Raw genomic sequence first — 23,674 nt, forward strand, 5'->3', positions numbered from 1 at the left:
AACATCTTTAATTTAATGTATTTTAAATAATGTATTTTATTTATGCAAAAATTAAGAAAAACGACGATTTAAAAAAAAAATAATAAAAGATATCCTATTTCAAAACGATTTAGTTTTTTTTTTATTTTTGTTGGAAAGGCATTACAGATTTGAAAAAAAATATCGCTTATTATTTGATTAAAATCAAATCTAATTAAATATCCATATATGAAGATCTAAGATAATTAAATAGAGTAAAACAAATCGGATTGCAATTTTGGTTCACGAAACATTACGAAAAATAATAAAAATATAAACCATATCAAGACGTTAATTTTTTGATTTAAAAACTTTTGAATTTTTTTTTTATTGAATTATCTTCATAGAAGTAAACATTAATTAAATAGAAAAATCGCAAACTTTATGATACACTACGAAATAGTTTTATTTTTGAAATGTTTTAATTTTATAAAGAAATATATCTTTTTAACCCTTAGTTACTCGCACAAAGAAAATTACATAACTGCTCGCATGGGGTCACAGGTGACCCCAAATTGTAGGAATAATTTTTATTATTTATTAAATATATAAGTAAATAAAACTTGTTTATTATTAAAGTACTTTATTAATTCTATTATAATTAAAAGGAATAACATTAACTAAATATCTAATTAAACAAAAACAAGCTAAATTAAAATAATTATCAAAAATTAACAATTTATACTTATACTGAGATAAAGTTAAAATTTTAGAATATTTTTAGGAACTCTCCGAATCACTTTTATTACACTGTTGACAGTATATTTGAGAGTGATCATTGCACACAAACTTTGCGTTTAGTTTTACTAGTTTTGTTTGGCAAAAAATCCTGAGGTATATCGGGTTTGTTTTTCTTGAGTGTTCCAACTAAAGTGAGCTTGTAGGGTGGATCCAATAATTCATTTGCGAGTTTCACGCTCGTATACCAATTGTCTACGGTAACATTACGGTTACTTTCTTTTATCGGCTCTACAAGACGTTTTATTATGTCATTTGGGCTGTTTGAGACTTGGTAAGGACCCGCAGGTTGTTTGCCAGAATAAACCTCAAAGGCCAGCAAATAAAATGTTTTGGAGTCTACCAATGCTTGGTTTTTTATACAGTATTTATTTGGTTTGCTTGGCATGTAAACTTTGCCTTTGAAACGGCCACGGAACCCAATCAATCTCTTTCAAAAAAGTAACGTAATTACTCGCATGGGGTCACCGCTTAAGAGCGCAGCGACACATCCTTCCACTCCCGTTCCTTGGTCGCTACAGGAATACAAACTTCGACGCGGGTTATGAAGCTAGCGGGAGCGCGGGGAATTTCGAGAAACAGCAAATGCTTCATTTTTTAATGCGAAATTGCTTTGACCCCATGCGAGTAATTAAGGGTTAACTATGACACAATTTTAATCATGGCATTTTAACAAAAATCAAAAAAATGTTTTTTTTTTTTATATTTTACAATTTTTTAATACATTATATAACACATCTATTTTCTTGTAATTCAATAAACAGTCAAATAAAAATATCAGCCTTTCAATATAATTTCAATATTTAAATGTCATTTAATTATATTAATTCTAGGAAACTTTTACATGCGTGATATAATTAATATAATGTAAATTGATTCTTTATATTTATAAATACATGAATGAAACAGTGCATTAAAAATCGTTTAATTAGAGTCATTCACCTCAATTAGGAAATGAACTAGAGCGTCACTAGAAAATTATAAGTGAAAATCGCAGCGCCTTTTTATGCATTTTAATTAATTAAATTATTCAATTTTTTTTACTGATTAAACACTAACATTGAATTTCTATTAATAAAGCCGAAAAGAAATTTTAGAATGTGTACAACATAAGTCGAAGACACGAGGATCGATAAATCGAAATAAACGACCAACTATTTGTTTTTCGCAGACTAATCACGTTTGTTTCAGAGAAAAATTCGATTAAAGAAAATAATATATTAGATGTGGTTATAAATTAATCCCTTAACAATAATTTGGCATAACACCAATATTTGCGTAATGATTACGGAGGCGAGGATTGATTTATTGTTAACAATTTGCGTGATTATCATCGAGGTTGTTATGACTTGTTTTATGGGAGAGCACATTGGTGTGGTAATTAAATTTATTATGTATTAATAAATCAGATAATTGATTGTTCTATAAGTGAAATTATATCTCTTTGTTATTTGTAATATTTTATATATTAAAAATACACGGGATTGAAGCATGCGTGGAATTCATGACGTTTTGTTTGGGCGACATATCAACATTTTTGGCGACTGATAAACTGCGATTTTTCTATCGTAAAGCATTCTAAATTACCCAAATTATTCCAAGAGATCGCTCACTTCGCGAATTTGTAAATTTACTGATTTAATATGTTTTAATAGAGTTGTATTATTTTTTGCAAAATTAGCGGATAATACATGAAAGTAGCGTATGTTATTAAATTTCTGTTTTTATAATTTTTTATTTATTTTTAATACTGTAAAATATAGTTTAACATTGGTGAGAAATTTATCGATAATTTATAATTTTGGTCATAACGAAGTCACTACGCATAACTATTGAATTAATTTCCTTTCTTCAAAAAATATTAAAAGAAGTCAACTGTTTATACTAAATTTATTGCCTTGAATTTTACTCTACCTGAGAATTGAGGTCTAACTTTTTTAAGAGCAGTGTTAAATATTGTTGCAATTGTTTAGTTACTTCATAATATGCAATACACTATAATCCTACAATACAACACAAAAGGCCTGCCGAGAGAGTGGTAGAGAGGACAAATTCCTGGGCCCATTCTCCTTGAGAGGCCGTACTTTGAAAAAAATCATAGCAAGAATATATGTATAAAAAAGTAAAAACCAACCTCAAACAATGACTTTCAACTAAACTACAGTTGTTTGAGATGTATTTCAGATATAAGTTCCTTCAGATCTTACATAAAATAAATAAAAGGAGCGGAACATTGCCTTCAAACGCACCTACTTTCTAGGTAGTACTTTCACAATAAAAAATATTATTTATAAGAACGGATTATAGTTTTTTGACGCAGCTCCTTTTGTGTTAAAATTTGTTAGCAAATTGTTGTTGACCTTATTGCTTCTTAAACTTAAATTACACATGAGAGGAAATTTTCAACGAATGTAAATTAGTAGCAGTAAATTCATGTATTTGATCTGAATTTTCAGATCGAATATCTAAGGAGGAGGCAAAGAAATAACGTAAAATTAACAACAGCACCAGTTGAAATATATAAATTTAATATTTTTATAGATTGTATTATCAGTATTTGACAACTGAATTTAGTGCAACCAAATAAAATATTAATATATGTGGTTATACCTCAAAGAAAATCTAGAAAACAGTCTCGAATCTATCCCGAAAATATTTTTTAAAATATATCATTTTAGTAAAATCATATCAGAATACATTTTCACCAGTAGAAATATATTTTTACCAGTGAAAATATAAATTATCTGGCAAGTGCTAGTACAATTATATAATTTCAACTTTCTATATGTAGTAATATATATATTTATATACTTATCATTATTTATTTACAACTGATGTATAAATGTTACAGTGAACATGCATTTTTTGGTAAAGTTATATTTTCACCAAAAACAAACAGCAAAGTCCAAATACATTTTTACAAGTAGAAACATATATATTTCTCTAGCAAAAATATAATTTAAGTAATAGGCGCTAATATGCTGATCTAAAATGTCTATGAAGTTTAATTTGACAGTTGCGAAACGTCCATTTGCTGTTCAAACCCAAACCTAACCTAATGAAAGTTTTCAAACTAGTTATAGTCTTAGAACTTATATTAGTCTTAGTCCAAAATATAAACTAAGGCAACTCATCTCTCAGAGGAAATTATGCGAAAGAATAAGTACAGACAGACATCTCACATATTGCTCCATAGTTTGTCTGCATTTCGATATTACAGTATATTTAAAAAGTATGATAGTTATCCTATGGACTTCTAATATAAGAAGACTGATTAAAGTATATTCAAACCGAATTTTGGTCAATAGGAGAGCGCAAAAACAATTATCACTTCTCAGAAGGCAAAAATTCACGTCAAAAGCAATAAAATTGTGTCGGCACCATAGCAGTGGGAACGCTCGGTAACGAGCGTTCCCATTGCGATGGCGCCGACACAATTTTATTGCTTTTGACGTGGATTTTTGACTTCTGAGAAGGGATAATTGTTTTTTGCGCTCTCCTATTGGTCAAAATTCGGTTTAGATGTACTTAATTCGATTCTCATTTGTACTATTGTTAAAAAAGACTTCAACAGTTAATTATTCAAAATAAATAATTTATCGAAAATGTATACAAAATACGGTAGGTGTTAGTATCGGATGGCGGAATTGAATTGTAAAGCTTCCGTATCCATTGCGGTCCTCGATGATGAAAGATTGCTGTTCTTCGAATGATTGGCAGGGGAAATTTGGACAAATATGAGACAAAGCTAATTGAGAGGCAATCGCATTAAGGCCTAGCTCCACCTCCAAATCACCTCTTTTGTGAAAGCTGGTTTCAAGGTCTTTTGTTGGGCGACCGTCTGATAATTACAAACAATTGTCCAAATAATGTTTTTTCGATGCGAGGTAATTTGTGTGTTTGACTAGAAAATTTTCGAAGGTTTAAGGAGTTATTTGGTAATTTATAGCTTTCGAAAGTCCAAAAAGTAATTTAGCCATATTAAATTAATTTTTATACTGTTCACTTCTAAATGAGTTTTTTAATCTATATTCGATGATTTTTCACAAAATACATCATAAAAATGTTATGTTGTTTTAAATCGTATGTATATTATAAACATATCTTTCTTTTCTATGAATATTAATTATTGTATATTTTTGATACATATTAAACTTTTCCAGAAAACTATCGGTTTCCTGGGAGTATCGTCTTTGTTCCTCGGAATACTACGAATCAAAAGTTACTGGGAAATAAGCAACCCTACACAATACATAGCAATCTTTTAATAGAATGACTTGATTATACGAATTATCATATAGATTATCGTTGACCATTGTTAGATTATATTGTATTGAATTCCTTGATATAAACATTTTATAAAAGCAAAAGGGTACGAAATTCCATTTAATTTAAACCATGTTCAAGAATAGATTAAAGTAAAAAAAACTAAAACTCACGCATATAATATTTAATAAATTATTACATCAATCAATCGAAAGCTCTTCGGTGAGTCACAAAGCAGTTGGGAAGTTGGTTAGGTCGTGAGTGTTTCTATTTTTTTGGTCTCGCAGTATTGCAGAGGCGTGAATAGATCGGTCGATTTATTTTTCGCTCAATAAATACGGAGGATGCTCCTAGAATATTATTTTTATTTTATTTTATGAATCAGAAGCAGAGACGACGATTATTTCATTCGAGTACCGAAAGCCGTAATTTATCGCATGTGACGAGCAACGTCTTGTATTTCGTGTAATATTAATTATTCCGTAGTTTAGATTTGTTCTGACATCGAAAAAATGTTTTATGAATGCGAAATATTCTATAGATCTGACAATTTTTGATTTTTAAATTGTATTATACAAAAATATTTTTATTTGTAAATAAACAAGTCGCCAATGCTGTTCGAATAAATCCCATTGTTTTTATTTTCGTTTGACAAATTAGCTGTTTGTTAAACATTTTATCAAAGCGAATCAACTATATGATCTTTTGCCGCTACGTATATTTTTATACATTCGAGAAGGACGTCTGATAAGAGCGAAAGCTCCCAGACTCTAAACACAATGGCCGACGGCCAAAAGCTCTCGCGCATTCTGAGCATCATTTAGTACCAGTTCGACAGAATAAAACTCTTCGGACAAATGTCAAATGTTTAACGTCGTAATCGATCCAGAGCACATATCTTCCTAACGTCTTGTGTTTTCAATTAACTTTCCCAGATAACTCAATATCCCCAGAAATATTTAAACTGAAGGAAAAAGTCGCGACAGGAAATACTCGAAATTCATTCATATCAAATAAGACACTCGTACTATAAATACAAGCAAGCACCGTGAGGTATAAATATCTGATGTAAAAAAAGTTTCGATTCATCGACAGGTCTATATGAATGGTTAACTTGATAATAACCAGATCACTCTGTGGTTATTCTATTTGTCGCGTAAACAACATTTTTCAGCTTATAAATTTTAATGTTATCGCATTAAGTCGAAATTGAGCATAAATCAAATTTATGACCCTAATATAAAATTATGTCGATGAAATTTGCAAGCAAATATTATATTTTTAAATAATGCCATCTAGCGGCAAGTAGAGCAACTAATTTAACTGTGCTTTCGACAACAGATGGCAGGCAAAATATTTTAAATAAAATGCTAAATTATTTTTTAAATAAAAATGCCAGTAAATAATTAAGTTAAAATTACTAATAATATTTATAAAATGTATGTTATATGTATATATTATTAAAACATAAAAAAATCGATTTGTTAAACATAAACCTCAAATATTTTTATTTTTATTTTTCATAAAAATACTTTTTTAAATTTAATTTTAGTAAAATTAAACTAATATTTTTAATGTCCATTTTTAAATTAAATAAAAATATAAATAGATTAAAAGCTTGATTCAAGTTCTTCTTCATATAATAAAGATCATTAGCAGAAAAAATATTTTAATTAAAAAATATATTTTTAACGAAAGCTTTTTAATTTGACACAAAAGCTCATTTAACTAAAAATCTTTCTACAAAAGTATAATGTCAGAAAAAAACCTATATTACTGATTTAAACAAATCTTTACAGTAATACTTTAAAATCATAACTAAAAATAGTGCAATTTAAAAAAATATTAATTAAAAAAAACATTCTTACATATGAATACTTTCAGTTATATAGAAAACGCAAAAATAGATAATTTTATACTGAAATCTGAGCTCATATGTTGCACATGAAAATTAAAAAATATAATAAATATTACAGAAAATACAATTCAATACACTATATTACTAATTTACTATCCGTTAATAAAAATATATATATATATATATATATATATATATATATATATATATATATATATATATATATATATATATATATATATATATATATATATATATATATATATATATATATATATATATATATATATATATATATATATATATATATATATATATATATATATATATATATATATATATATATATATATATATATATATATATATATATATATATATATATATATATATATATATATATATATATATATATATATATATATATATATATATATATATATATATATATATATATATATATATATATATATATAATGTATACTATTGAGATATCTAAATAAAATGAATTCAACAAAAATATTTTGATTAAAAAGCAAAATAAAAGATCATTGCTTTAACTTTGCTGGAATATATCCTTATTTTTCTTAATTATGAACTTCGTATATAATTTAAATACAATAGTACTACAAAGTGTCTATTTTTACACAGCTTGTTTATAGATTAGCGCCAAGTGACGAGCGATACTGATCCCGTTGCTATAATAAAGCATTCCAGTGCATCGACCCACATACGATTAAGGTCTAAATAAAAATATATATTTTTAGAAGCCAATAAGGCATCCAAAGAACGCTTTTGGCGTAGCGTTTGCAAACAGATGGGCAACTGAATCTGTTTCAATGTCGTCAAAATGACACATTTTAGAACTTTTTTTAAATAGGAAAAATTTAATTCCTAATAATAATTATTAATAATTAAAAGTTGGGGGCGTCTGAAAGGGCGCATAGTCGAAATTCTTAAAGTGGCGTCGTTAGAACTGCATCTATCGCTTTGCCAATTGAAAATGCCAAGCTGACTAGCTCGAAACAGATATATAGCTGATTGATAGAGGCCGGGAAACAAATATCGTGGGTTAATGACATAATGTCTTAGGAATTTCATTTTCAAGCATATGTGTGAAGAGATATTATTGTTTAATGGCGGTATGATTCTGATCTTGACATTTGTTCCACGGAAAATGTGAATCAGCGAAGGCTGAAGCTTCTAAAAATAAGTAGTATAAAGACTAGTTTTAGTTTGATGTTGTTATCAGTATCAGTTTGCTTCAGACGCTTATTGAATATATTTGTGAAAATTTTAAAGTCGTTCTAGGCACAGTTAAATCAAAAATAATGCGTACCATTGAATCAACTGACATAAAAACGACCATTAAAGAAGAAGAAGAAGCAAAACTGGTAATAAAAATTTGAAACAAGTTGGGAATCGGTTCCAGAAAAGTTCGCGAGAATCTATATGACTCATTAGGTGTGACGGGGCTTTTTTTGTAATGCAAAGTTATTTATTTATAAATGAGTATTATTGTGAAACATTTTGTTTGAGTCCATTTACAGTTTGGATAATTATTATAATATATAATTGAAGTTTCAACAGCCATATCGGTGTCTCAAGTAATTTTAAAAGATCCGTTTGAATTCTGAATTTTGAACATCATATCTAGACTTGAGTCAATGGGAAGCGGCTGCTTCTCCGTCTTTGTCAATAATTGGCGTAGCTCTACTTGGAAAGAATTTAGATGAACTCTCTGGTATCTTAAATCGGGGATATAGGTGGAAAGTTCCTGATGAAGTGCCGACGGAAGCGAGCTCGGAATGCAAGTGGCAGTTTTGGCACTATGCTTGCGCCTTTAAATAACTGTCGAAGCCTAAATCTGCATTAAGCTAAAGCATGATAATTTATTTTTAAAAAACATGAAAACATAGGCGAACAGATTAATCTAATGTAGCAAAATATTTATTTAATCCCAGTAAATTAAAGTGTTTTTCAACCTTAAATTATTTATAAAAAAAACTTTTTACAAAGCTCAAAGTTTTAGCTGTCCAATGCATACTGGTGATTTTCTTAATGACATATATTATATATACAACAATAAATGAAAGATCTTGTGATCAAATAATTGCGTTATTAATTGGAAAATCGTCAAATAAACTAGTCTACCTTTGAAAATAGCTCGCGCTAGAGAATACATTATACACTGCGCACATTACTATTGTTCTTCAACTCTCGGTTATCGATCGCCCAAGTGGGCATTTTGAATTAACTTGCAAATATCTTAATCTGAGATTAGATAGAGCTTTCTGAAACCAGTGGTATAACATATGTGACACTTGCTCACAGAGAGGGTAGACCCAACCGAATTACAGCAGCAAAGACGAGCCAGGAGACTGCATCAACACAAAATACATCAGTGGATCGTTTAGATAGTATCACAAGAACACATAATGACAAATTCCAGCTAGATCACGGAAATCACAGCCGACAATAATACAACTCGACACGCCAGCGAAAACTTTTCACATCTAAGACCTGCTATTTGAACTCCGCTGCCTGATATGTTTATAAAATAAACTGTTATCAGCTTTTCTGGCGTCTATTTGCCTGTAGTCATACTAATCCGGCCTCAAAACTATAAGTCTATTTATATAAAATACAATATTATATTTTAGCGTAATAATTGATTAGAAAGATTTAACATATTAATTTCATTATTACAATAATTATTTTTAAGCAGTTCGTGTTTAATACTTTTTACTTTTAAAGTAAAAAATACAGAAAAACCCCAATGTTTTTTTAAATTTATAATATCATGGAAATTAGAATAAGTAAGTATTATTATAATTATAGTAGTTTGATGTAGTAATATAGTATAATATAAAGTATAGGTATTGAGACCTATCGTAAAAAAGTCAAATTGTTACATCGACGTTATTGAAGCGCATGTGACGATCGCCATTTTGGACGGATTAGAACCACTTGAAAATAAATCTTATAAATGACAGTTGGTGTATATTGAAACATAATATAAATGTTATTAATGCAAGTGCTAAAAAGTCAGTGGAATGTGCCTATCTAAATTACACATGTCCAGTTACAGTATTGCTATATCTCAAATTGTCCAAAGCAGATTTATAAGAAAAGTAACAGACAACAACAGTATGCTTCTGCCCCAATGCACTGCATTGGCCAAACAAGGAAAAAATATCAAAAGCACATTCAAAATCTTAAAATATTATAAGCACAAACATAGCGTATTAAAGACACTTCCATCAGAAATACATTTCAATTTTTTACCAAATACTTTTGACTTCAAAAGGAAACAAATCAACTCGATCTTCTTTAAATACAACTGGAGAAAATACAGACAAAACCGCATACACAAATCCTACATATTTTAAAATTGTTGTGAAGAGAATAAGAATTTATAATATTATTAAAAATTAAAGCGCGATCACAAGAACAAAAACAAGATCCACTAAATGCATTGCCACTTTATTTTGTTGTAAACGAAAGCATTCGAATGACAGAGCTTCTCAAATAGAGAATTTAAACATGACCTAAATTACATCATATTAAATGTAGTTCATCAAAATTTACCGTAAAATTTGAGTTTTATGAAGCTAATACAAAGCGACGACGATAAAAGGTAACGTCATATTCGACAAAAAAAATATTATCACAAAAAATTCTGCTCAGAAACAAAAAAACAGGCCACTTTAAAATATTTCGAAAGCAGTCACGAGTTTAACGCAAATTTCAATACAGTTTAAATATAAAATATGCTAAAAACTTTTTACGGTTATTATAACAAATTTTAGTGAATTTATACTACTTATATGAATTTGAACGTTGATTTTTAACTAGTACCATATTATTTTAGTAATGATAAAATACCTCAAAGACACAAGTTATAAATATTGTAAAAGTGCTGTGAAAATTATCGAAAAAAATAATATACCTAGCAATGATTACATGAATTATAATCGATGATATTAATAATAATTTTCTTACCTCCATCGCGTTCTTTCGCAAAGTCCACGGCGTAAGATGTTCCCCGCGCTGTCGAAGAAGCTGTGCCACAAAGACGCGGCTCAACTCCTCTCCGAATGCTAGTAAATATTAAAAACATATAATTAGTACGGTACTCAAACACCAAAGCATATCTCAAGGATTATGCAGATCAACTAGGAAGCGGTCCGGCAAAGACTTCTCCGAAGCTTTGAGAAAACACATAAATAGTCTCCAGAATGTAAACGTGTTATGTTATGGAAGCTGAAGGTTCTAATCTCGAATTTAAAATGTATGAAATGCAAGCAGTGTTATTTGAAAATAAAGCAAAGAAAAACAAAAGAGGGAATTTATTTATTATTAAATGATAATTGTGTATATTTAAACTATGAAGTATATTGTCTATTGTAGAGAGGTCTTAAATTGGCACAAATTGTTGAGCATATATCGAAAATATTTAAGCCGCAAAATAAAACTATTGTATAAAGAAAAACTGTAGAGTGACGTTTGTTGATTTTAATTATATTGTTTTATTTTTTCAAATAAAATGATCGCATCATCACACATTAATACTTATTAATGTTATAATTACACACAAACAACAAAAGGAAAATGTTAATAAAAAACAACATAAAACTCGTTACGTTAAGACATAAACCAAACAATGTGTCTATTTTATTTTGATGTTATAATTTGGAATTGATCCAATTAAACCCAGTTGTTCTCAACACTTAAGTTTTGTACGTATAAATAAATATATATCTAAGTATATACTTACTAATAAATTTAAAATGTACATATGGTGCTCATATTAAATATATATATTGTTGAAAAATAATTTAGTATAAAAAAATTAATTTATGTATTTATTAAAAAAAAGGTTTAAAAAGCCGATATTTTATTTGTTACGTAATTATTTATCAGTAGTTCAAGTTCGCAGTTAACATGCGTTTGAAAGCAATATATTTATATATATATATAGCATCGAAAGCTCTTTCATGGCATGACACATTATTTTTAAAACCAACCTGTTTCGGCGCTAGTCATCTCGTATGAGTTACAGTATGACATTGTGTGTTCTTGTGTGTTATTATGGTGGTGATGATGATGGTGATTCGTTCTGCCTTGGTGTTGTATTTTCGCCATGATTTCCAAACTCCAAAAAAACACAGGATTAGCACTGGGTGGACAACATTTTAGCGTTCAAATTTAGCGTTCTATCGGCCGTCCAAAATATACATCGCATCGCACCCACGCTTCACTATAAAAACATCACTTCTTCAATTAATATCGTACAATTTGTCATATCGCAAACGTATTTATTATTAGATATAATTATATTATGTTATTAACAAACTTTCGCGTCGAGCTTAGTAGAAAAACGGCGATGAGCCGCGAGCTTTTAATAAATAGCCAAGGCCAAATTCTTAGCAGCACTTGCATTCTTTCTAATTCCATCGAAACGTTGGTAATGAATGAGTCAATCGATTGTTTACGCAAAACGATGGCGTGTTTATAATTATCTTTCTGAAAAAAATATCTGTTTTGAGCTTGCCAAAATGCCAAATTATTACGAAATTGTTTGGGAGCTTTTTGAGATAGAATCCAACCTGTGGTCTGATTTATAGCATTGTGAGATTCGTTTTCGTACAAACTGGAAGAATATAAAATATACATATTCATATATAATAGCGCTTTATAATTATACCAAAATATTCAATTAATATTTTTTTACTTTAAAATCCAATATGTGAAAAAATACAAAATTTCCCATGAAATATACTAGTTTTTTTAAGGCAAAGTTGTTGAAATGTATCTGTAGTTCAGATCATTATTACAACAATGCTCTTTTGTGTAACGATTATTGAATAACTTGATTTATTCATAAACTTACATTAAAGCCATGTTGTATTAAGGTTTTCTTTAAGATCCTAGCTTTTAAAAAAATCGAAATGAAATTTATGTGTAGATTATGAGAGACTATAATTTATAGTAGATATGTTGTTCATTCAAGGATCATAAAATAAAAAATAATTTGTATAAAATTGATAACAAAAATAATGTTAACTTGGCGGCTGACATGTGTCACACAGTGTGAAAAATAATAGAATTTCATTTGCCCTGGTATAAATATGAAAATGCCTTAATAATGATGAGTCATACAAACGGCAGTATTCTGTTTCCCGAAAAACCCACCAGAAGAGACAAGATCGATAAGAAAAAAATGAGTAGCACACCCACAATTGAGTGACTCCTAACCCTTTGAGTAGTAAGTTCATTTTACGTATATTTCCAAAATCATTTTTATTATTTTTTAATATTGCATTTATACTAAATTAAAGCAAAAATCAGCGATTACCAATGTTTTTTTGCTTTGATTTATCTTACTCCATTTTAGTATTAGTATGTTTTAATAATTTATTTAAACACTTTTCTATTAATATATTTCGTTTATTTTTTTTTTATATATTTTGATATATTATTCGTCTATCTGGGGTACCTCAAAACAGTAAAAGCTCAACCGCCGTACATGTACGGCGATACCGCCTAAAGGGTTAAAAGGGACTACCAAATGAGGCTTTGCCCTTGATTGGGAAGTTCTTTACAGAAAGGCCGACGAGCATACCACAAAATTATGTTTTTTGTTATTTTAGTAATATGAATAAAAAATATAATACTGTAATTAAATTTTAATAATTTGAATGATAATACTTTTTGCAAAAATTCAATTATGTTATGTATATATGTGACGATTTTTAATATTTAATAAAACTTATGTATAGACTTCCCACCCGACTTGGAATAACTTACGATTCCATAGTTGCCGGAATTACGCAACCTAGAACGAAAACACCTAATCAACAGCTAAAGAATCTAATAAGGTATTTATCAGATAAAAACACAGATTTCAGATCCACTTGAAATAATTCAATACAAAGTTTTCAGACACTTTCAACTTTTCATGTATCACTTAAAATTAGGCGCGCACGTTACATGCGTTCCGCAAGCTCACTTCTTCTCACTCGCTCTCGAGCGAAAGGGAATGTATCTCACCGTACGCGTCTGCTTAAAATTCATTTTAATTTAAACTATCTACTAGAGTTTTGGAAACTTGCGTCGAATGGATATGTTATATTTATTATGTTTTATTTTAATGAAATATAATTTAGTTTAAGTCATTTCTGTATTGCTCATACTAGCGAATCGACTGCACAATCTATTTTTTTATTACTTGGCATCCTAATGTCGTAGAGTGATTGGTTGTCTATCTATTAATCAAATAAAGAGGTGTGAAAATTAGGGGATCGGAATAATCACAGACATACAGACAGAAGATAAACCCACTCACATTATGTACGCAAGTAACGAAGCGCCACGTTGGAAAATCCCGCAAAAAATGGTTTTGATCGATGGCTTTGGACTTGGTCCCGCTTAATGGTATCGTGGGCGACGCCATCTTGTGTGTCGCCAAATAATCGTTTCCCCGTTTTTCGCCGAGAATCGTAAGAGGGGAAGTGGCGGCATTGACCCATTTCCGATACGATATAAATATTTTATATATAAAACATTATCGCAAAATCGGATTCTTTGACGCGAGACGTATCAAATTAAATATTTTGCGCTTGCACAGATTCCGAGTAAAATACAGAAATAGTTTAAACGCTGGTTTATTTTAAAATCAATGTTTCACATATGGTCGTTAGGAGAGTTACGAACGGCGGCGACTGCAGTTCATCAAAACGGATATAGTTTTATTGTAGGTGATATGTTTATCTAGCTCATTTGTTTTCATCTTATTCATGAAGTATTACAGTTAATTTTACGCGTGGTGAATGATTGAAAAAATATAAATTATTAATATGTTACAATCGTAGTAATTTTGTGCAATAAATCGATATTTAGATCTCGGCGACGGTTTGATTGGACCAAATCTGTTGATCGAAATAGAAGGGCTACTGCGCTACCTTTCTTTTGACTTCGATAATGTCAGCCTAAGGTACTAGGATGAACCGCAATACATGCAGTGCAATGCAATACCGGCTAGCCAGAGAGAACACGTCTCCCCGAGTGCTCGGGAGAAATACTAATACTACGGGGGACGTGGAACCAGCTCACTCGGCCGTCAAAAGCTGGGTGCCCACCCATAAGGGTTGGACTCGTGACTTATTACTGGTAAGGACAGTGGTGCACGTAATGGATAACACGAAGTTAAACTTCTATATGTATATAGTGTAACATTTATATAAAATTGATAATAAATTTTTTGAAGCTAAAAGTATATTATGAAGTATAAATATTATATGGTAAAGTTGATTATAATAGCAAACCTACAAATAATAAAAAAATGACAGAAGTTACTATACATTATAAAATATATTGTTTTGTAGAGATATAAATAATATATTTATATTCCTAAAAAATAAGAAAGATTTAAATAAATTTAAAATACTAAATTAATTATAAGAAAAATGATATAATTTATATTTTTAATACAATAAAATCAACGATAACAAAAGAGCAAAACTTTATGGGGAAAAATTATTCAAATTTAATATATATTATGTATTATATTTAGCATACTTGTTATTTGTTATATTCTATAAATTTTATACATTTATATATTGATGTTTTTCTAATTTACATTTCCCAATGTCCATTGAATATAGTATGCATTTACTAAAACATCTAGCTACTTACTATCATACAAACGAAACTGAATTTATAAATAACCGCGGATTTAAAAATAACAAGCTTTGTTTTACGACGTAGAATGACGTTTGTTTCGTCAATCAGCGCATTTCTGTTTTTATAATAGATCATTTTATATTTATAATTATAATAAATATGTAAATTGCAGTTATTTATAAATTTACAAATGCCTAATACCTAATCAAGTCATCGAGGCAACGATACCATACCTGGGTAAACAAACAAAATTATCTAATAAGTGACCTTTTTTATTTATTTTTATTAAAATTTAATTTTAAAAATATAAATTGGTTCACGGGCCGTCAGTTGGACAGTGCTGCTATAGGGGGTAAATTTGTTCGTACTCACAACTCGATGTTTCAGGGATTAAGATTTTTTTGATCGATGAGTAAGGGTTCAAGCCCCCCCCCTAATCACAACGATCTTTTTTATTTGCATTTTTTTTAAATAACATTGTTACGATATATATTATATCATATATAAAAATGGTGCAATTTGATGTGATAAATTACTTAAAGAACGAACTATAAAGACGTGTCACGTCAAAGGTCCTATATACAATGCTAGTAAAATTGATTGCGAAGTCCATGTGACGTGGCAGTATGTAAGGCACGAGTCACAAAAATATTGTACCTACAGCGTGTAAGCCTTTGACAATAATAATTTATTTGTTAGCAAATGCTATCAATTGGCACTGATTAACTCATTTAAATAAAAAAAATTATAGACATGTAACGATCGATTACAAATGTTTGTAAGTGACTAAATAAAAAAGCAGTGAGCCTATGATGAAAACAAGTAACTCATCTCCAGATTCACATGAAAAATAAAACAGTGTTTGTATCTCCAAAATAAATATTTGATTGAAATTGAAGAATGTTTTGGGTATTATTTTTTTGGTATCTAGTGATAAATGCATTTATTTTAGAGCTGTAATAGGTATTTTTTATGCCAATAGTGGTTGATATATTTGGGTTATTATTAGATAAAAATTCTACTTAGAAAACATTCCATACCACGCAGGAAAGCCTTAACATTTATTCTCCTATCTCTATTTTACACAAAATGTAGATCTAAAAATGTAAAAATGTAAAAATAGTAAAAAAAAATCTACGTATTATAAAACATTTACGTAAAGTTTTAACCACTTGCACAGTAAATTTAGAAGTCATTCCAACGACCATTTCGAACAAATAAAAATAAATATCAACTTGTCTGAATGTAAGGAACAGATATATCGGGACTAAGCAACTGCGCTAATACTTGTTAATATTTTTCGGACCACCTCCCGAAAAAACTACTTTTTGTTTGGAAAGGATGCGCAATAGACAACGTGGTTTACTCTGCGAAAAATACTATTGTTATGTTTACCGCTTTTTGTTAACGGTAGCTGGCATAAACACATTCGTGGGTGTGCTCAAGAAGCGATCTGCGACTCGCCAGAGCTGTTTCGAATCAGAATTCGTCACAAGGTGGCAGATGATCAGAGTGGCAGAGAGAGAGGCAGATCAAGAAAAACGCTCCAAATCACTCACAAGAGACGCCTAAGAGTAACAAAACGAAACATGTCAGCGGACCGAACCGTCCATCATCATCAAGATAAATCACAGCCGACAATTATTCAACTCGGCACTCCAACAAAGATTCCGACCTTTAAGACCTGGTATTTCTACTCCAGCGCCGATTTAAGCACCGATATATGGTATGTAATTTTACAGCAGAAACAAATACTAAACAACTTTTTGACCACAATAAGAATTCAAACAATGCAATTGTTGATCAACGCATGTGTTTGGTCCAAAATGATTTGACGAACGACGAATGGATGAAATTAATTTCTCACGCATCTTCGGCTCGTTTTGGCATTGCCTCTCTTTATATCGCAAACGGTCCGAGGCTTTTCTCCGCCTTGCCAATTGGCAAGCGACTGCGAACTTTTATTACATTGCAAATAATCGGATGCAGTGATCGGCCACGCTGACGTACACTATTCCATCAGCGTAAATTTAAATAAAATTATAAAGCAACAGACTCACTCTAAATGTTATTGTTATTACAAATTGTGTTTTAAGACATATTTTCATCTATTAACTTATAAAAACCCTAACCATAATAATAATATGCATATCTAAAATTGTAATTCAAAAAAGGAAGTAATGCAACTACCGCGCCTAAAAATGGTGATGTGATAAAAATGCAAACTTGTCACATTTAAATCACCAAGGAATTTATTTTTGGTAAGTGGACTTGAAAGTTGGATGTAGACTTATAAAAAACAAGGGTTTAATACAAGTCAATTAAATGTTATACCACACTTCGTGTTTGAGCGATGAAAGATTTGTCACAAAAAACTACATGTAGAACATAGATCTTCATTATAATTATTATCAATAAAAAACGATTGACCCCTGAAACTGAAGCCTATATTATCCTTAAAGAAAGTGGTTATGTTGTTTATGTCGTGGAACAGAAAATATTTTTATTCTGAACATCTAAAATCGAACTAAACGAGGGATTTTATGAAAAAAATCTTAATGCTTTTTCATCACATATACCACAAAATAAAGGATTGACATTGATTGAATTTATTTGATACTCACACAATCTTGTGATTTTTTTATTCCGATTCATTAGAAGTGATAAATTGATATAGTTAAAGAAATTAAGACAACCATATGTTGTACCAATTGATACAAATAGTTCAACTAAACTTCATTAGAAATGTAATATTGTATTGTTAAAGAAACGGCAATATCTATTACACTAACTAAATTTGACAGAACGTTTATAGGTAAAATATAATCTTACATAACAATTCCAAATAAAACACTAAATTGAACATGAATGTTGCCGTCATTCAATCAAAGTTATTTATAAATACGTACATTTTAATTGTAATAAATATAATTTGCCGCTAAAGATGCAGAAACAACTGGATGCAGATTTCGTTTTCAAGAGCAAAAGAATAAATAAAGCTTTATACACATATAGAACGTAAACAGGATATGTGTGGGGAAATGTGCAAATCGTATTCAATTTACGCCACCAATGAAAATCTTTATACGTCAATAAGAAAATCAATATAGCTTTATTTTATTATTTCCTGCATATCTATTTAACATATTGATATTTGATTTTGTGAGTAACTCAGCATAATCATTAATGAAGCACAAAAATAATCATATTTTATATTTAGCTACTTAGCATTAAGTTGAAAGCTTATAAATATAAGCTTTCTGGGGGAAATATGTGGGGTGGTTTCACTTTTCACATTTACGGTAAAATATCAAAAATCAACTGCGTGACCACAAAAATATTCATATAAAACATTTTTATTTTTTGTATAAAAGACAATTTTTTATCAGTTATTAAAAAATAGTATATTTTAATATGTATGTTTAGGTTCAAGTACAGCTTTTTAAAACCATTAAAAACATACAATTTATAAATAAAAAATGTAAGAACGTCGTTGTGCATATGTAAATACACATATTGTCTATAATAAGTTAATAAGTGAGATTCCGCACTACGCGGCTAAATTCAAAATAATCACATAAACCACTTAATTTTAAACATTTCCTGCTTCTTAAATAAAATGACAGTTTTTGAATACAATATGTATATAATTTAGTTAAATTAACTTTGATTTAAAAAATTAAATTAAAAGTACAGCAATAGTATAATTTAAAAAAAAGTAAAGCGTTTAACTTTCGACATTTTCTTTAAAGAAAATAAATTAGTTTATTATTAAAACATATACACTTTTACTGCTGTGCGACCAATTTAACCCTGACATTTTTTATTTTAGGATGCCTGAAAGCTATATATCAATTGTAGGCAAACTACGGCTTTTTAAGCTATTTTTTAAAAGACATTATATTTTTTATAAAAAGAACTCTTGTGACATCATACTAGTCAGTCTTTATTAAATTTAAAAATGAAGACGTTTAGATATCAGGCCTATTTATAATATAATATTTTTAGTGGTTCTGGAACATTGAAAATTGTCTGAATATTTATTATGCTGATTAATAAATTAGCCACCTCTATTATATAGCAAATAAATTTTTAATTCTTATATATATTAAATTAAAAATTAATATAGGCAAAAAATAAAATCTCAAATATATCAGAAAAATGACTATGAATGGGTATAAATTCACAAAAATTGCGCTGCGCGGTCTCACACTTATCTGTATTTTTTTAGTAAGCGCAATTATCTCTTGACATATATTTTAAAATAAATAATACAGTTTCAATAATAGAAATCATTTTCCAACAGAAAAATAGAATAATAAAAATTCTCCCATCTGCTCCACCTCCCCCACAAAATTATGTCCTTGCTAGATAAATTAACATGTTATGAACAATATACGCAAAAAAATATAGTAAAAATGTCACACAATTAACCCTTGATATTTCAGTACCGGCTAATTTAGTAAAGACATTTTTTCTTTCAGAATAATAGCGCTGGGTGAATAATTAAATTTTGATTTTAAGGTTAGCTAAAGTTCTGCTACTGATTGCCAGAACTAATTTCAATAGTGAGACCCTGCACGGCCAAAACAATTGGGAATGAAAATACGTAAATATCTATGAAGCGATCGATAAATTGAATCTCGAAAAAACATGGTAGTTAATGGATAAAATACTTGTAAAGATTGCACTGCACAGCCTAATATTTATTAGTATCCCTTGACATTTGTATGACTCACAATTTTAAATGTAAGATGACGAAATAAATACTGTAAAAAATATTTAAAAAAATCACTGCACTTCTCAAATATCTCACAAAATATTATATACACATACTCTCTAACATATATTTGGACGTGTTCATGTCATATTATACAATGTCTTTAATCACTAAAACTGTGGTGATATTAGTATTACTACAAAAATACGATTTCCAAAAACAAGTATTTTGTTTTGCTCAATTTAATTAAAAATAACACGCATTATTAATCATCATTATTCACATTTTTTTTAAATCACTTGTAAATGCACTGTCTGTGACGTCACGGATGATAGGTGAATCATGCATACGAAAAAGGTGCACTCGTGTGACGTCACTGATATTATTTTTTTGAAAAATGTTTTTGCTTGTATATTTATTTGTTTTTTTTTGTCACTGTTTTTTTGAAATATTTACCCGCCTATGGGTTCGTCGCTTTACGTGCGCCGGTTTTGACCGACTGGCACCGGTCGCCGGTCATTTATTGGCACAGACGGGATTCGGACGCGCGACGTGCACCGATTTTAGCACGAAACGGAGCACGACAGAGGCACGACCAGACGCAGCAGCAGCTTTGGAGCCACTGGCTCACTGATAAATCCGACGACGTAACATCGGCCGTGCCCGACTATCCAGATCGATTCGATAATGCGATCCATGATCGATGGCTGTGTGTCGCAACCGGAGTGATATATGTCGACGATGGGAGCATTTGTTTTAAATCGGGAATGGTTTATTATTCATTTGATTCTCAATCTATCCATTATGGTTCTGATTCTATGTAAACAAATATAATGATTTTCTAAATTATGACTGAAGACATTAAGATGAGTATTTCGCGCATCATGGAGTACCGCAAGGATACAATTTGCGTCCTCTGGTCTTTCTTCTCTTTATCAATGACATGTAATACATGAGGTAAATGATACTTTAGAAGATTTTTTTATATGATGAGGACCTATGTGTTTCAGAGTATTCACACAAATGTGGATTCGCTGTCTATGCTAAAAGACCTGGAGCCGCTGTGGAAGTATGTGATCGACAACCAGCTACCTTTCAGCATTGCCAAGTATCCCTTATAGTTTAGGTAAAACTGTATTAACCAAAAAATACACGAGAATGGCGTTTGCGTTAAGGCGTCAAAGATGCTCTGGTTTGCTATGCGGAGCGCTTGTCACTTTACGAATTTATTGGAAATTTGCGTTCTATACCAGGGATGGCCAACTTGTTTATTTTATTTTATTAATTTATTTAGCTAATATAGCTAATTTTTACACTTGACAAATTTTAAGTAAACATACATATAATACATAATAAATATAAACATAAACAGAAAATAAAAAATATACTTAATAATATAATTTATTTTTAATGCACGAAGGTGTTTCTTTATTCCATTTAGGAAATCTGCTACGTTTGTATTTTTGCGGATTATCATATGAATATTATTATACAAATTCACAACTTCGTACATTATTCCCCTGGCCGTACTCGTTTTCTTATACCTAACAATCCTTAAATTGTCTCTATGTTTAATATTAATCTGTATACATCTTTATTTCTTATTAAAATACTCTAGTAACATATTATACTTTTATATATAAATACTAAAACTTTACTGCAACTAGTAACTCATTACCCTTATTTGTAATTTTTGCAACATCATTTTATCTAATTTATAAAACAAATTAAATATTGTTGCACAATTATTAAAATGACGGAATATACTATTATTGCTTTTTTGTGCTTAAACTTATTATAATATTATATTATTAAGCTGCTAATTACCCTTAAGTACCGCTGAAAAACTACTCTTTGTGTGGAAAGGTCGCGCGCTAGACCATACATTCTATCTTGCGCAGTATATTGCTATTCTATCTTTGGTTACCGATCGTTGGAGTGACCATCTGGACCATTGCTATTTTAAGGCATTAATTTGTATGTGTCCAAGAAGCGATGCAATTGGCTCAAAAATATCCTCATCTTTGATTCCCAAGATTTGTCTCGAACCAGCATTATAAATGATAATATTAACACCATTCAATAGATACGGCGCACGCGTTTCTGTAATTCCGCGAGCGGTGCCCGCGGACCAAGCAGCCGTCAAAAGGTATGGCTGCATTCTTTCGATCCCCTCCAAAGTAGGGTAAAGAGATACAGCTTATTAGCTCGACGGCTTGTAAAACCAGACTAGACACACTCGACTCTTGGACTACTACTTCGTTCCAAAGACTATTTACGCCTCTCCTCCTGTTTGAGCATCAAATCCAGGACACACGCTCGAGATTAAGTGCTGACAAATCCGAAAATCTACTATTAAAGCAACGATAATGGTTTGTACGCTTCACTATTAATAGTATTTTACTTGCAATAAACTAAAAATTTGAAGCAAAAACATTTCTAAAATGAAAATTAAAACACCAAAAGTCATTATTGGTGATGCTATGGTTGTAGTATTTTTCGTTGTTTTGATAGATATTGTATATCAGGGGTGGACAAGATGGCGACTGAAAAAAATAGTTCAGTCATTACAAATGATTCCTGTATCTTTTGCTTACAATAATTATTTTTGGTTAAAAGAAAATGACGCAATTTACTGAATTTTTATGTCCAACGAATTTTAAAGTTATGATTGCTTTGCTATTTTTTAAGGAAAAAAAGGAAATTAAAAAATTTAAAATTTCTTTAAAATATAATAGGCTTCTTAGTAAAATATTTCAAATCTTCTCGCTGCACAGACAATTAAAAACTGATATTATCTGTCAAGCTTTAAATTATACAATTTATACAATTTTGACAAAATTGAATATCGGCAAATATTTAAAATTACATCAACAAAGAAAAATATATAGATATATGTATATCTATATACAAAAAGCTAAGCCAAACAAAAACTCGAAGAAAGACATTATTTTGGAAAACCCAAGAATATGAAGATCGACTAAATTTACAATGGGTACGCATTTTGACTTTTGAAAACCACTACCGTTAATTAAAGTAACAATAACTACTGGATTGCACTAAGTACCTTTTTTTTATCTATGACTTTTGATACACGCTCAGAAAACAATCAGCATTGTTATATGTATACTTCGGGAGTCAACAGGAGGCGACCAAAATGGTTTCGCTTTTAAAGACCTACCCGGGAGACTTATGCTTGCTTCGTTAGATGGTTTACGTATAGGCGGGGTTTTTCGTTGGTCGAAAAAAGCCTTTACTACCACTCGTCCAAAGAGACGTACAATACATGTCGCTCGTTCACGTCAGTATTCCAAGAGAGCGATCGTTCCAGACTCTTAAACCCATCAAAGCGTATTAAATAATATTGAAATAACTTAAATGAAATAG

The 23,674-nt window shown here is 29.9% G+C and overlaps 1 protein-coding gene across 6 annotated transcripts in view; it reads right to left on the reverse strand.

The window, feature by feature from the left end:
- Obsc (Obscurin) overlaps window positions 1–20,911 on the reverse strand; it is a 105,694-nt gene extending 84,783 nt beyond the window's left edge. For 2 of the 6 annotated variants that reach the window (XM_088181847.1, XM_088181845.1), the window contains exons 1-3: window positions 20,748–20,911; window positions 11,910–12,142; window positions 10,885–10,982 (exon numbers count right to left, since the gene is read on the reverse strand). In XM_088181847.1, the coding sequence (XP_088037973.1) occupies window positions 10,885–10,982; window positions 11,910–12,027 (216 nt within the window). In that variant the 5' untranslated portion in view covers window positions 12,028–12,142; window positions 20,748–20,911. Of the gene's footprint in view, window positions 1–10,884; window positions 10,983–11,909; window positions 12,143–20,743 lie in introns of all 6 variants that reach the window. The other 4 variants (XM_088181846.1, XM_088181844.1, XM_088181849.1 and 1 more) reach the window with 2 other exon arrangements.
- Between the last annotated feature and the right edge of the window lie 2,763 nt (window positions 20,912–23,674).

This window comes from Plectrocnemia conspersa, unplaced genomic scaffold (genome assembly GCF_051122295.1).
Source record: "Plectrocnemia conspersa isolate PC_06_02 unplaced genomic scaffold, ASM5112229v1 ptg000002l, whole genome shotgun sequence".
Taxonomy (NCBI): domain Eukaryota; kingdom Metazoa; phylum Arthropoda; class Insecta; order Trichoptera; family Polycentropodidae; genus Plectrocnemia; species Plectrocnemia conspersa.